Raw genomic sequence first — 15,781 nt, 5'->3', positions numbered from 1 at the left:
TGTATACTGCCCTGTGTGTGCAGCAGACACATATTTGGCAATCACAATCACACTGCCTCATCAGTGAACCAGTCCTTTGTTACAAACAGTAACCATATTTATGCTGGATTAACTGGCATCACTTCTACTGAACAACTCATAAAATCATAGTGTTTATGCAAATGCTGAGAATTCTGTATTCTTAAGCCCTCACTACTCTATCAGTCCCAGGGGTTATTTGGATAAAAGCTTGAGACCCAAATCTGTCTGAATGTATAACGCAGATATGCACTGTTGTGCTTTGTGAGTATGATTTTGTCAGAATATCTACACGGGATGCCTTAGTAGCACCTCTTCTCTGTTCTAGAGTGGCTACCTTTTATTAATGTCCTTAGTTTGTTAGCTTGTTTTGAAGATCTTTCGGATAGATGAAATCAGTAATCATGTAATATGTTTCAATTATTATAGAAACTAAACCTTAGTGACTGCCTTTTGTTTTTTCTTTCTTTCCAGCTGCATTTACTATGATTGGCACATCTACCCATTTATCTGACCAGTGTTCCCAGTTTGCCATCCCATCTTTCTGTCACTTTGTGTTCCCCCTGTGTGACGAACGCTCTCGGACACCTAAGCCAAGAGAGCTGTGTCGGGATGAGTGTGAAGTTCTGGAGAACGACCTCTGCAGGCAGGAATACAACATTGCAAGGTCTAATCCACTCATTCTGATGCAGCTTCAACCACCCAAGTGTGAGGAGCTGCCATTGCCAGAGACCTTGGAAGCTGCCAACTGTATAAGAATTGGAATACCTGTAGAGCGGCTCAACAGGTGTAAGTTATCAGTCTTGCTTTACCCTTCTGCTTCCCCCCCTTTGTGTTTATTTTAACAGAATAAATTGTTTTGTGTAGGTCTGTCATCCAAATAATTGTCTTTAGCTGTTTAATTATTTAGTTTTTAATTGATGAATCGGTTAATTAACAGATCAGAGCCACACTCCTATGCATGCCTATTTGGGAGTAAGCCCCCTTCATCAGAGTAGGAGTTACTCCTGAATAAACATGGATAGGGATGGATTGTAACCGGAAGTATATTTGCATATTACTAAAATCTCAATATAGGTGCATTTTTGACAATGCTGAAGGAGAGATGGAGTTTCTAATAGGTGGGACATAATAGCCAATTTAATAAACAAAAGCCATTCTATTAATCTTTAGAAGGAAAAGCCATCGTAAATGTATTCTTGTTCATTGATTTGATAATATGACACAATATCCAACACTGCGCAGTGGAAAGCAAGCTCTCACGAAAGGTCTTTCCCTTTGTCTCCTCTCCTGTTCAGCACCCTCTACCTCCTAGGAGCCTCTCTGGAGAGTTGGGGGTGGGGGAGGACCCACCGGACTTTGTAGGCCGGGTCTTACGGTGCTGCAGTTGGTGGGGAATCAGGTGGAGGGGTATTGCACTGCTTGCTCAGGTTTCCTAACTTTGGTGGTTCCCCCTCCCACTGCAGCCCCCTAAGACACAACTCACGATGTTCAGTAAGTACCCAAAACCCTCTAAAGAGGCTTTTGAGAGGGAGGAGACTGTAGGGGAAAAGAGAAAATTCTTGTCAATCGAGAATTTCCCTTATTGTATCATGGGGCAAAATACCTTTAGAGAAAAAATGAATAAGTTCTGATCCCACCAACACCGTAAAATATGCTGTTTGGAGTTAACTGTTTAACTCATTCATTTGTTACAACAATTCATTGCAGAAAATAAAAGATGTTGGGAAAGAAATCTAGGGAAAAGGGGGATTGGGAAATACAGCAGAAAGGGGGCAGAGACAGAAAAGGGCCAATAAGGGGAAATGGGTCCAGGGATGAGACATTTCAGAAAGGGACTAATAGTCAAACGTTTTATTCTACTTGTCATTACTTTTAAAAGAGGAAGTTAAACATCACTTGTTTGGCCAGTGTTAATCATTTATATCTGAACTGACATGGATTTCAATTGGGCACCTTCAGCCTCCTTTGCTGCCTTACTACTAGGATGAAAGACATGATATTTTCACCTTTTGGATACATATTGTAGGCCTTCTTGGAGATGTTTTCCTGTTCAGGCTGCTCCAGCAGGGATCCAACTTAAAATAAATGAGAAACCAATGAAACAAATCAGAAATTAATGGTATTTGGAGTTCATTTCTTAGTTACGGTATGTGAAGAAGTACTTCCTTTTCCCCCAACCCTGAATCTCCCACCATTCAGCTTCATTGATTGACCTCAGGTTTTAGCATTATGACAGAGGGAGCAAAACCTCTCTCTAACCATTTTGTCCATACCATGCATTATATGGAAAAAGTCAATAGGAAGAGTTTTCCTTGCTCTGTCATAATACTGGAACCCTTTATCTTCCCATGAAGCTGATTGCGTGGAGCTTCAGGACAGACAAAACGAAGTACTTCTTCTCACAACACATAGTTAAACTGTAGAATTTGCTACTACATGACGTGGTGATGCCCTGAACTTAGACATCTTTATTCTTGCTAATCCCTAAAGTACATGAGGGCTACCCACAGCCCTTGGAGGGGGACGTCTCTCTTGCAGCCCGCCAAGTGTCCTAGCTGCCTCCATTAAGTTCCCTGCACTACTGATTTACCCACCTCCCCAAAACTACCTTCCCCTGCCACATGCCATGGGGTGCTGTTGGGATTCTCCCTGAAGGAGCTGGCCCACTCCACGGTTGGCCCTCTTAAGAGAGGATGGCAGAGCATAGTCTGGCTGGGACTCTGGGAGCCATGCTCAGATGGCTGACCCCAGAGAGCACCAGGTAAAAACTCCATTTGGCAATCCATCTGGCACTCTCAGTGCTGTAAATTGTGCTCCCCTGAGCCTGCCACACATCTCTTTGGTGGGCTGGCAGAAGCATGATTGTGATGGGGTGTGTGTGTCCGTGGGAAGACTCTTCCAATGCACCATCCTCCCCATGTTCATCACTTTTCTGCCAGGCTGCCAAACAGCTGTTTGAGTGAAGGAGTGTGTGTCTGGGTTGCATGATCTGGATTGGCAGCATGGCTTAAATATGCCATGATGGTTTGTGTCAAATGCCGTTATGAATATTCAAGCCATGGCGGGTGGTTTCTGAGGCTTATGTTGTGCGAACCTGGACAGGGTGAAGCCATAGTGACCTCCTGCTGCAGGTTGAATATTCACAATGGCAGTTGACATGCACCCTGAACCACCATGTCTGATTTAAGTCATGCTGCTGGCTGGATATCATGCCAGCTGGCCCAGTATGTGTGAATGAGTGAAGGGATGCTGGCCCTAGTTCCAGCCACCGGCCGCCCCAGCTGTGACTACAGCCACCTGACTGCCCGCCCATCTCTGTACATATCCCTCAGGGTCAGAAAGGTTGCCCACCCTTCCCTGAGCCCTCCATTGATCTTTCAGTCCCGTGTCTGGAAATAATGAACAAAACAATGCATTCTGCATCTAGTGAAGTGGGCTCTAGCCACAACAAATGGCCATTAATGCCACAAGAAGTGTGGCAACCTTTGAGGTGTTGCAAGACTCATTGTCGTTTTGATAAAACACTTGATTTTTGAACTGTACACAGCACATGTTCTGTGTTTATGTTCAAGGGGTTTGACCCTTGAACATAAACACAGTGTTGCAGTGTGTGGGGTGGGTGGGGGGGTGGGGGTGTCTTTCTTTTGCTTTTCAGGTCTAAATTCTCAAGCGAAAGAGGAATGAGCTTTGAAAGCAATTAGGCATCTGAAAAGGAATCAGTTGAATTGGGCACAGGATGCAAGATGGATGAGTGAAGTCTTGCTGCCCTGATGAAAAATCTGCTTTATTTAGCCTCCTTGTTTTCTGCCCTTACTTCAGTCTATCTTGAAAAGTTATGGGGATTGAAAGTAAGAATGCAAAAGACTATGAGCCAATAGATCTGTTTTCTTCTATGGAGAAATACATATGAACAATCTTATTCCCGAATCAAATGTTCATATGAATTTTGCAAGAGAAATCCGTGAGCAGGATGCCAGACTTTTGCCTGTTACGGCCTGTAAATCCTTCCTGCAAAATCAGTATGGATTTTTCATTCCAATGTAATGGTTTCACATGTATTCCTCTGTGGTGCAGAAAAACGTTGTGCTGCTTTTGGCTTTTTTCTCTTTCTTCACTGCTTGGGGCTTACTTGGAAGGGGCTGCCATGTGGTGGTGAGAAAGAAGAACAGCAGATGTCAGATCGCTCTTCTACTGCCTCTGCCTGTATGATGTAAACGGTTATTGCCAGAAGAATGCAGATTCTGCCCCAGGCACCTGAGCAACTGCCAGACCTCCCTGGTAGGAAGGGCTGCCCTGGCACATACTCACTGCTTTCAGCTTCTTTGTTTTCAGTAACATGCCATGAATACAGGATACTGTGCATAACCTTTACGCTGTCGAAAAGTACTTGCTGCGGTGTTAGGAATCCACTGTGGAATAGGCTTGGTGGGAAAGTGAAGGCCTGAAATCTCTGGAAAGGGGGTTTCTCTACCCACAGAATGACACACAAGAGGCAGCAGATCTGCCGGTGCACACCACCTTGTGCAAATGGAGCAGTTTTTACTGGGATACATAAATATTATGACATCGGAACAGTTCTATGTTTAGGGAAGTAAAGCAAAACCAGATAGAGAATTAAAATAAAGAACAGGGCTTGGGAGACAGAAAGCTGCAAGTTTAATCAGTGCAGTAATACAAATAAAAATGAATACCATACAAACACAGTCTAAAAACAATACAATTGGAAAATTATTCATCCACAAATACACAAAATCTCCCACCACTCACAGCCTAGAACGAACATCGCAACTCATGTCCAAATGCCCAGGAAAATAATTACATTATTGCCTTATGCTGAAAAGATGAGTGTCGGCCCTGGACAAGCTTCCTTGGGGAGAGCGCTCCATAAACACGGGGCTGCTATAGGAAAGGCCTTGTTCCTGTACTGACACCTCCATCTTTCAGAGAAGGGCTTCTGAAGCTGGTCTCAGGGACTCTGTCGTCTCATATGGGGAGAGGTGGTCCTTGAGGTATTGTCACAGTAATCTATTTGGTTTCTGAATTGCTTTTTTATTCGTACAGCTGATGCAAAGTCTGGGTTACTCTAGTTTGTCTTTGCAAGCTCAGGCCTTTTCCACATCTTTCACTTTGGGATCAAGCAGTTAATCTTACATAGAACCAGATGGGTGTACTATAAAAGAGAGGCTTAACTCATGTCGAAGCACATGAGTTTGCTAAGAATGGTTGATACATAGAGTACTGCACTTCATCGTTCTCTGGATTTGCCTTTACACTGCATCCTATCATGTATGCGTGAGCCAAATATTAGATTTACGAGGCATAGGAAAGTATTTTTTGAGGGACGTGGGAGGATTGTGTCCTTTTAACCATGTTATCTGTTGTAAAATCACTTCTTGCAGATCACCAGTGTTATAATGGCTCTGGAGTCGATTATAGAGGGACTGTCAGTGTCACAAAGTCTGGTCACAATTGTCAGTATTGGGACTCTCAGCATCCTCATTCCCATGACTTGACAAGCACAGAGTTTCCAGAGCTTGGAGGGAGACATGCATACTGTCGCAATCCTGGAAGCCAGATGGAAGGTCCCTGGTGTTTTACTCAAAACAAAAACGTACGCATGGAACTGTGTGAAGTACCTTCTTGTAGTATGTATTAATTTTTTTTCCTTGCTTCTAGAGTGTTTGTAGTAAAAATGGCTATAATGTGAATCACTCTTAAGGGCCTTTTTCTGTTATACTTTTCTAACTGAACTGAATCCAAAATACAGTTATTTCATATGAATGTATTGTTTATTCATGGACACTGAGGCCAGTGGGATTTAGATGCATGAAGCCAATGGTCTGGATTGTTGCTGTTGTCCTTTGGTTGGAGGAAAGTCAGGCCAAGCACTGTAGAATAGCAGTGTGGGATAGCAAGTTTACCTAATGATTTTCTCAGAGTCAAGAAAACAGTTGTTCAGCCTTCCCAATTGTAACCTTGCAGCTCATGTGTGTTTCATCTAAGTAGCACTTTCTAATCCAGAACTACGAGACATGTAAGGTTCCTGGGAGAGGAGAAATATGAATGCGGCTTGATTTACAACTCCCTGGCACTGAAATAACAGAATGCAGCCTCCTCTTTCGCTCTGTTTATTTATACATGGTATGGATGAATATGCTTTGGCACTCTGCTGTCAAGCACAACAGCAGCATATTCTGTATGTATTAATTGGAATTTTAGGTTTTTAAATTGGCTTGACACCTTGAGTCTGATGGGTTCTGAAAAAAAAGAAGAAGAAGAAATAGGTAGAAGTTGCTGGGTAAGACATTATGGAAACACTTGTGGGCCTTCTTTTCGAAGGTCTAGACTATGTAAACACTGTCCCAGTTCAGATGTAATGCAAGCCACAGTTTAGTACTGCAGGAATCAGCCTGAGTGAACTCTCACATTGCCTCCTCCCCTTTGCTCCTCCAGTGTGGGGGTGAGGCAATTGGAAGCATCTACTACTCTTTTTGTCTTAACCATGATTGTTACATCTGACAAGGACAAATTGTGGTTAGGTTAAGCTATGGTTTATTTCTACCTTCCCTATCTTGGTTCCCTCCAGATATTTTGGGCTACAACTCTCCGTATTCCTGGCCATTGACCATGTGATCTGCTGCTGATTGGAGATGATTTCCAAAACAACTGGAGGGCACCAGGTTGGACAAGCCTGGTTTATTGTGACAAGCCGGGATCAAAGTGTGGTTTTTGAGCCTGGCTTGTTTAAAAAAGCCTTAGTTTTGTCTGGAATTGCTGACTATTGCTCCAGTTGCAACTTCTCAAGAAAGAAATAGTTCCACCCAAGCTAGTTATTGGTGTCTCCTGGGCAGGAAGAAGTATAAAGGATTCAATTTTCCAGCTGAGACTTGCTTGGACAATAAGGTCTACCTAAGCTGTACTGTGTCCTATATTTCTGTTTTTACTGTTGGTTCTGACTTCTGGCATTCTCTGGTGCTGTGCCCTCATTAGTCCTCTGGTCCCAACTGCTCTTCAGTCCCAACACCTGGTTTGTTCTCTGGCCTCCTCAGATCTTGATTGCTCTTCATTCCTGGCTCCCACTTCCCTGACAAGTTTAAGCTAATCAGAGCTCCCGGTTCAGACCTAATGCAAAATTCCAGTAACCTTAATTCAGGAAGTGGATTCTTCCAAACCTCTCATTAGAAGAGGAGAGACGTCTTTCTGCAGTACTAGACTATGGTTTAATGCAGCATTCTTCAACCCAGTACCCTCCAGATGGTTTGGACTTCAGCTACTATCAACTCCATCCAGCATGGCTACTGGTGAGGAATTCTGGGAGTTGTAGTTCAAAACAACTGGAGGACACCAGGTTGAGGAAGGCTGATTTAGCATTATGTCCAAACCAGGGCAGGTTTGTAATTTGCGTCATGAGTGTCCTTAAAAAAAATTCTTTGTGTGGTGTGCAGAATTTTATGTTTATGAGTATATTCTAAATTTCATCTTACAAATGCTGTCTATAAGTGGACGTTTTGTGCCCATCTCAAATGAGTACCAATAATACACATTTTTAGCCAAAATAAATTGTCATAAAGGGATGAGCTTTACAACAATATGTGAGAGGTCTTCCTGGATGGTCCTACCTCAGATGGCAGGTGCGAATTGGATAATGTTTTTGAATAAATCATCCTGGTGTACTATTGCTTATTAATAGTTTCATGACTGCTATTTTATTTATTGTTATTGATGTGTGTTGTTGTTTTTTACTTTGGTTTTATTTTTTGTCCTGTTGTATTTCCCTGGTTTTCCTATGAACTGCTTTGATTGGTTTTTTCCCATTAAAGCAGGATATAAATATTAAACTAAACTAACTATGGTTCAGTCCAAGAACTCTAACACATGACTTTTGGTTTTCTGTGAATTTTATACAGTTTTCTTTGGAAGAGCTTTTTATAGTTTGTCTTTTTAATGAGGGTCACTTAATATCATAAGTATATCCCAAACCTTAAATTTTGAGATGTAAATGCCTAATTTGCTGTCCTAAATTATAATTAAGGATAGCAAATGTGTTGGGATTTAGTATGCAACATCGCTCACTGGCTGCATTTGGACAACACGATAGTCAACGGTGGGGTAATAATCAACTCAACAGTTGTTCATCTAAGGGATACTCCCCAGACAACCATGGTGTGGATTAGGACCAGCGTTGAGTTGACTATTAGTGAGTTGACTCATCCCCCACCCTCTCGCCCTCCTCAGTCCTCCTGCAAGTATCCCATCAGGCATTGCTACTGAAAAACTATCCTGCCACCTCTACTAGAGCGGCAGCTGCCGCTTTTACTGTTCTTGCCTTGCGACTCAGTGGCCAATGAAAATAATCAACAGTGGCCGATGAAATAACCAGCAGTGCCCACCACACAACACAATAACTAACGGTGGTTAAAATAGCCAACTCTGCACAGTGTTGGTTCTTTGCATGGGTTATTTCAGCCAACTAACCAACCGTTGGTTTAAAAAATCCCTCCACACAGCACAATAACCCATGGTGGGTTAAATAACCAACTATCGACTATTTAAACCACCATTTGTTATTGTGTAATCTGAACCCAGTCACTAATAAGTTACAAGATTAAACTGTAGAAATACATAATTGCTGGTTACAATATTTGTTGTATTTGTGAATAAGTGCTGGGGATGCTCTAGTGTAGCCTGTCCTGTTTATTTTAATGGGGAATTAATTCTGAATGTGCACATGAAGCTTTTACCTTTGCCACTGAAATGAAAGGGGCAGCCCTTGTGGGTGCTAAAGTTCTGTATGCATCAGACTTCTGTCCCTGTAGGGAATTGCTAGACCTTGATAAGGCAGTGGTTTAGTATTGTGCCCTATTAAAAACAGTTCATAATTTTAATGCGAGGTTTACTTGGAAGTAAGTCCCATTGTATAATTGTTCGGAGGATTGCAGTCTTTGTTATCATAAGCTGGGGGTAAGCAACATGTGAACCACATGTGCCTCCATCATAGCAGGCCCCACCACCTCCTGTTGCCCCCCCAAAAGAGTTTAAGAAAATATTTGGGCGGTGGAAAGGTGTCTGTAGCAGCTACGGAGAGGTTTGCCACTGAATTTCAGCAGCAAAATGGCAATTTCAGTTAGTTGGGGTAAGCACTCTGCAAATTGCACCCTGCACTGGGGGTCCTGGAGTCAAAAATGCCCCCCCCCGACTTTCAGAGCTTGTCCAGCCCTGTCATAAGCAAACTCATTCCAAATCCCCAAGTAAAGAAGAAAGTCCCTTTAAAGGCGTTTGTGTATACATGGCTGATGAATAACTGGACCACAAACTGATTGGATCTGAACTTGTTGTATTTATTTAGTTATTTATTTTGAATATCAACACTTCTGAAACATCTTCACCATTTAGTCTTGGGAGTATGAAATAGGTGATTAAGCCATTTTTCCTTCTCCCATTTCTTTTCCCTGCAGGTGTGTGCCTGCAAACTTAAGTTGAATCCTTTAACGCTTGCTGTGTTTTGTGTTTACATTCTGAATGTTTAAAATTCCATCTGAAAACATGGAATTTTTTTTCTCTAAACAGGTCCACGGGACAGCAGCAAATTGGGGATCCTCTACATCCTAGTTCCCAGCATCGCCATTCCTTTGGTTATTGCCTGCCTTTTCTTCTTGGTGTGCCTGTGCAGGAATAAGCAGAAGGCATCTGCTACTACGCCACAGCGTCGGCAGCTGATGGCATCTCCTAGCCAGGACATGGAAATGCCTCTTATTAATCAGCATAAACAGGTATTATTTACAAGCACACACACAATTTTTAAAGTCTTCAGTTACTAGATATTCAGACTGAAATCTATTGCCTGTATCAAAGTCTTCCAGTCTGTTCCTGCCATTTACTGCTTTCTCACTTGTTTGACCTGAAGCCCAGGTACAGAAAAATACCAAGGCAGAGAAAGCCCTTGTGAAAGGAACTATGCAAATTTGAGCTGCTTTAATATGGAATGTCACCTAAGCCTTTACTTTTGACTTAGGTTAGGTACACATCTATGTGCATTACTCCATCTCATCAGACACCTTAAGTGCCAATTTTTGGTAGAAAGGATCAATAAATGCTTTGATATCCTATAAAACTTATGACTTCAGACACCAGTGCCTGTGACTACCAAGGTAGTATAACAGCCATTTTGTAGAAGAAGAATTTGATTATTTTTAACATGAAAAAGTGGTGGTCTTCAGAATCATAGGCTCAGTTTGGACGACACGCTAACCAATGGTGGTTTAAGTAGTCAACCATTAGTTAAATAGTCAACCGTTGGTTATTATGTCGTCTGTCAGGCAAAAACCACCTCACAGTTGACTGTTTTCCCAAAATAACCAACGGAGATAACCAACGTTCTGCAGAGTTGATTATTTGCACAACCTTTGGTTACCATGTCATTTGTGGGGCTGCATAGACTGTTTCGCAGCATTGAGTTGACTATTTCAGCTGCCTACAGAGTCCTTGGGCAAGAGTGGCCAAAATCGTGCCAGCCGCTCTGCCTACAACTTCCAAAACTCAATTTTGGAATCTGCCCAGCAACAGATGACAACCACCTCCCCTTCCTGCCCTCATTGCGTTCATGAACTAAGCGCTTTCTGACAGACACCCATGCCCTCTGCTTTCTAAAAAATATTTAATGCTTTATGTTAATTTGAAACAATGAAGACATTTTGTCTCTTTACTTTCAGACTAAACTAAAAGAGATCAGTCTCTCCACGGTGAGGTTTATGGAGGAGCTAGGTGAAGAAAAGTTTGGAAAAGTTTATAAGGGTCACCTGTTTGGTACAACTCCAGGGGAGCAAACACAAATGGTGGCCATCAAAACACTCAAAGATAAAGCAGACCTAAGCCTCCGAGAAGAATTTAAACACGAAGCAATGATGAGATCGAGGCTACAGCACCCAAATATAGTTTGCTTGCTAGGAATAGTGACCAAAGAACAGCCTATCAGTATGATTTTTAGCTATTGTTCCCATGGCGATCTCCATGAGTTTTTAGTTATGAGATCCCCTCACTCCGACGTTGGCAGCACCGACGATGACAAGACAGTGAAGTCTACGTTGGAGCCAGCTGATTTTTTTCATATTGTGACTCAGATAGCAGCAGGAATGGAATATCTCTCAAGCCACCATGTTGTCCACAAAGACTTGGCCACGAGAAATGTACTGGTGTTTGACAAACTCAGCGTGAAAATATCTGATTTAGGTCTTTTCAGGGAAGTTTATTCTGCTGACTACTATAAACTCATGGGCAATAATCCACTCCCTATACGATGGATGTCCCCCGAGGCAATCATGTATGGCAAGTTTTCCATTGATTCAGACATCTGGTCATATGGAGTGGTGTTGTGGGAGATCTTCAGCTACGGCTTGCAGCCTTACTGTGGCTATTCCAACCAAGATGTCATTGAGATGATAAGAAATCGGCAGGTTTTACCGTGCCCTGATGACTGTCCCGCATGGATGTATTCATTGATGTTAGAATGTTGGAATGAATTTCCCAATAGAAGACCCAGATTTAAAGACATCCACAACAGGTTGAGAACATGGGGAAACCTGCCTAATTACAACAGCTCTGCACAAACGTCTGGTGCAAGCAACACAACACAAACCAGTTCCCTCAGCACAAGCCCCGTTAGTAATGTCAGCAACACGAGATACGTTGGACCAAAGCAGAAAACGCAAGCTTTCCCTCAGCCACAGTTCATACCAATGAAAGGACAGATAAGACCAATGGTCCCACCTCCTCAGCTCTACATTCCTGTCAATGGTTACCAACCAATGCCGGCCTATGGGGCCTATTTGCCCAATTTTTACCCTGTCCAAATCCCAATGCAGATGGCTCCTCAGCAGATGGCTGCTCAGATGATTCCGAAACCAGGGTCTCATCACAGTGGGAGTGGTTCCACAAGTACAGGATATGTCACAACAGCCCCCTCCAATGCCTCTGTGGCTGACAGGGCTGCTCTGTTGTCCGAAGGGACAGAGGATGTACATAACGTGACGGAAGATGTTGTTCAGAGTCTGGTCCAGGAAGAGGAAGAAGAGGAATGCTCAGTACCTGAAACAGAGTTATTGGGTGATAATGACACTCTTCAGATGGATGAGGCAGAGTTTCAGTCAGAAGCCTAGCATGTTGCCTTACTGCAAAGACAAAACTGGACATTTCTTCAGTATGCTGGAGACTATAGTCCTTCTGACTTGTATAATCAATGTTTTCCTTCAGACTCTTACACACAACTATTAATCTGAAACCACATAAAATAAGCAATAATGATGTACCATGTTTATGGACCTTTCTTTCCAGCAGATATTAGAAGACATGAAGATATGAAATTGCTGTTTTTAAATCTAGGGTTGATTGCTGTCCTTGCAGGGAGGCTGCTTTTATAATATACTGTTGCTGTGCAACATATAGTGGAAATGCATTGCACATCATGTATATCTTGAACTCTGATTGTAATTTTTTAAATGAATTCTGGTTAAATCAGTAACCAGAGAAAGAGCTGAACTACAATAACACAAGGGGTTGTTCTGCATGTGAAAAGGTGCCCAGTGTGTCATTGCACTTCCTGTTAATCTCATTGATTCAATAGATTTGCAAGGGTTTTATTCAGATATGCATAAGGTACAGATAAAGTTCAGGTTAGTTAGAAAGCAGAATGAAATTTGTGCATTTCTCTCAGTAACTGAGCATTATAACGTCTTCCTGCACAAATCAGTTAATTTCTTTTGTGAGTGGATGGTCGTTTGATAAATGTTTTAGCAGGAAATAGATATTTCCTACCCAAAAGAAATGACAGGGTAGGCTATGCACTAACTTAACAAGCCAACCTCTTTTGTCCGTTCGTGGTCAAATTTTGATAAAGGGCTCAGAAATACATTAGCACATTTTATTGATTGCATTGATCAATAAGGATTTCAAACTTTAGATAAGATGGTGCTAGAAAAATACACCCACAGCCTCCTTTGTTTTTAAAAAAAATATTTTTAGTGATTGTAGATTTTTAAAAACCAAAAATAAGCAATATTGTACAGAATGTGTGCGCGTGTGTTTAATGTTTTTTTGTGAGATGAATCATGTACAGACTTTGAAATGTAATTTATGTTTTGTTACATTTTATATGTGTGTGTTTTGTCTTCATTGCAACATTTGGATCTTTGAAAAGAAGGCCTATATAATTTAACGGTTTACATTAAGATTTGTAATATTTTATTGGGATTGGAATTTGTATGCTTTGATATGTTGATAAAACTGGTCCACACATTTCATAGATATTTCTGTAGTACAAATGCTCCCTGAGTTATATTATAATGTAGCTACATATACATTATAGTCCTACGCTGTAAATCCAACATGCAGACTATCTAACAAAGCAGCACATAAATATTTGATTCATTTTAAAATGTTGTAAAAAGAGAGAGAGAGAGAGATTGAATAAGTACACTGTAAAAGTGGAAACTCACGTGTTTCCCTTTTGTTATGTTTTACCATTTAAACTGTGCCTTTTCGAAGTACAATTGGATTCACTTGAGGTGTATCATTGTGATCTCTGCAGCCCATGTTTGTGGCAGGAGCTGCTTTACTGGTTTCCAGTTTCTCTCTTGAAATTGGCTATGCACTGGTAGGTAAACAATGACAGCTCTCTTGCTTGTTAATATAAATGCAAGTTGGAGGCTATTAATAAATCATACAAATAAATGTGAAGTTTATTTACTTTTTAAACTGTGGATCTATGATACTCTAATGTTATTTTATGTGCATTGATATGGTAGTATAAATAAAACTGTAAGCCCAGAGATACATGCAGTTCTGTGATGGAGAGAGAGAGAGAGAGTGATACATCAAGATTTTTTAAAAAATGAATCCTTACGCCAGCAATACCTGCTGCACTCTTACGTCAATGGAAACTACACTGATGTTTCAAAGATGTCCAGTGTGCCAGAATTTATCCTAGAATAACTGTCTTAGTGAATATCTGCCAGAATTGGAATTGCATAACCTTGTAGGTTTTGTCGTGGCCCAAATCACAATGGACACACTTTCTGTGTTCCAACACCAGTTCATTGATAGAAAGGAAACATTGCAACAGAGAAAGATGCACCTCTGCCAAGAAGCACCCCTCTGACTCTTGCTGGGTGTGCCAGCTGTTTTATCAGCAAGTTCAACAGAAGTAAATAGAGCATATGCAGAAAGCTTGTTTTCTAAGACAGAAATTCTAGCTGACCACAACCTTCCTGTAGCAGGCCAGTTACCTGGGCAACTAGGAAAAACAGATATCTGGCCCGGCAACTTAGGAAAAAAGGGAAGTCTGGCCTGACAACAGATTCTTTCAGTTTGTGCAAGCAAGGTACATACATGGGTGTGTGGGTGTCTTGTGAGACACAGACAATTTTTAAAAAGTTACTACTCGGCTATTAAGACAATGCCCGATGTCTGGCCCTTCTATCCAGATTGATCAAAACATGGCTTCCCTTACGTCAAGATGTGTCTGATGTGGCTGTGGCTGTGACAGTTTCCAACATCATACCAGAAAGATATTACCAGAAGACAACACCATTACATATACATTACTGTGGCTTCTGGTTTATTGCATCTACCCTTGTTTTAGAAAATATTTATTTATTTATTTATTTATTTATTTATTTATTTCATTTATATACCACCCCATAGCCGAAGCTCTCTGGGCTGTTTACAAAAGTTAAAAACAGTAAACAGTAAAAAAGTATACAAAATCTAAAACCATCAAAAACATAAAAACAACAGTAGCCATTTAAAAACAACAGTTCTGTGGTCTGTTAAAAAACAAACTTAGCATTGTTAAATGCTGTTAAATGTTTGGGAGAAGAGAAAAGCACCTGAAAGATAATAGTGTTAGTGCCAGGCGAGCCTCATTGGGGAGATCATTCCACAGTCAGGGGGGGGGCACCACCGAAAAGGCCCTTTCCCTTGTTGCCATCCTCCAAGCTTCCCTTGGAGTAGAGAATATTTCAGGAATTTAATTGATATCTATTGTTGAACTAATCACAGCCACAAAGTTAAACAGGAGAAAGAAATTGAAGAGATGCTTCCATTTGCTTTTGAAGATATATATGCTAGACTCCACATTCCACTTGCTGTTTAAGCATAAGTTTTATTAAGAGTGGCTGTATTGAGAACATTGCAGGTCTTCTCATTTTTAGAACCTCAGCCAGTGCTGGGATGTCTGACATGGCAAGAATGCGGTGACAAAGTACCCTAAGACATTCTGATTAGCAAACTAGCTGTGGGCTAGATGGAACAACTATTAGGTGGATCCACCGTTGGCTACAGAATCGGACTCAAAGAGTGCTTATCAATGGTACCTTCTCAAACTGTGGGGAGGTAACAAGCGGGGTACTGCAGGGCTCAGTCCTGGGCCCAGTGCTCTTCAACATTTTTATTAATGATTTGGATGAGGAGGTGCAGGGAATTCATATCAAATTTGCAGATGACACAAAACTGGGTCGGAGCTAATATCCTGGAAGACAGAAACAAACTTCAAAGTGATCTTGATAGACTGGAGTGCTCAGCTGAAAACAACCGAATGAAATTTAATAGGGATAAATGCCAAGTTCTACACCTAAGAAAAAGAAACCAGATGCACAGCTACAAGATGGGGGATACTTGGCTCAGCAATACTACAAGTGAGAAGGATCTTGGAATTGTTGTAGATTACAAGCTGAATATGAGCCAACAGTATGATGTGGCTGCAAAAATG

General features: G+C 41.5%; 1 protein-coding gene across 1 annotated transcript in view; it reads left to right on the top strand.

Moving 5' to 3' along the window:
- The window catches only part of ROR2 (receptor tyrosine kinase like orphan receptor 2), a 141,666-nt gene extending 127,940 nt beyond the window's left edge, over positions 1-13,726 (top strand). The window contains exons 6-9 of the mRNA XM_063128589.1: positions 493-807; positions 5,421-5,666; positions 9,589-9,791; positions 10,731-13,726. Of these exons, the coding sequence (XP_062984659.1) occupies positions 493-807; positions 5,421-5,666; positions 9,589-9,791; positions 10,731-12,173 (2,207 nt within the window). The 3' untranslated portion in view covers positions 12,174-13,726. The remainder of the gene's footprint in view (positions 1-492; positions 808-5,420; positions 5,667-9,588; positions 9,792-10,730) is intronic.
- The last annotated feature ends 2,055 nt before the right edge of the window (positions 13,727-15,781 follow it).

Source organism: Elgaria multicarinata, chromosome 6 (assembly GCF_023053635.1).
Source record: "Elgaria multicarinata webbii isolate HBS135686 ecotype San Diego chromosome 6, rElgMul1.1.pri, whole genome shotgun sequence".
Classification (NCBI taxonomy): Eukaryota; Metazoa; Chordata; class Lepidosauria; order Squamata; family Anguidae; genus Elgaria; species Elgaria multicarinata.
This window is presented reverse-complemented; position numbering and strand designations above follow the sequence as displayed.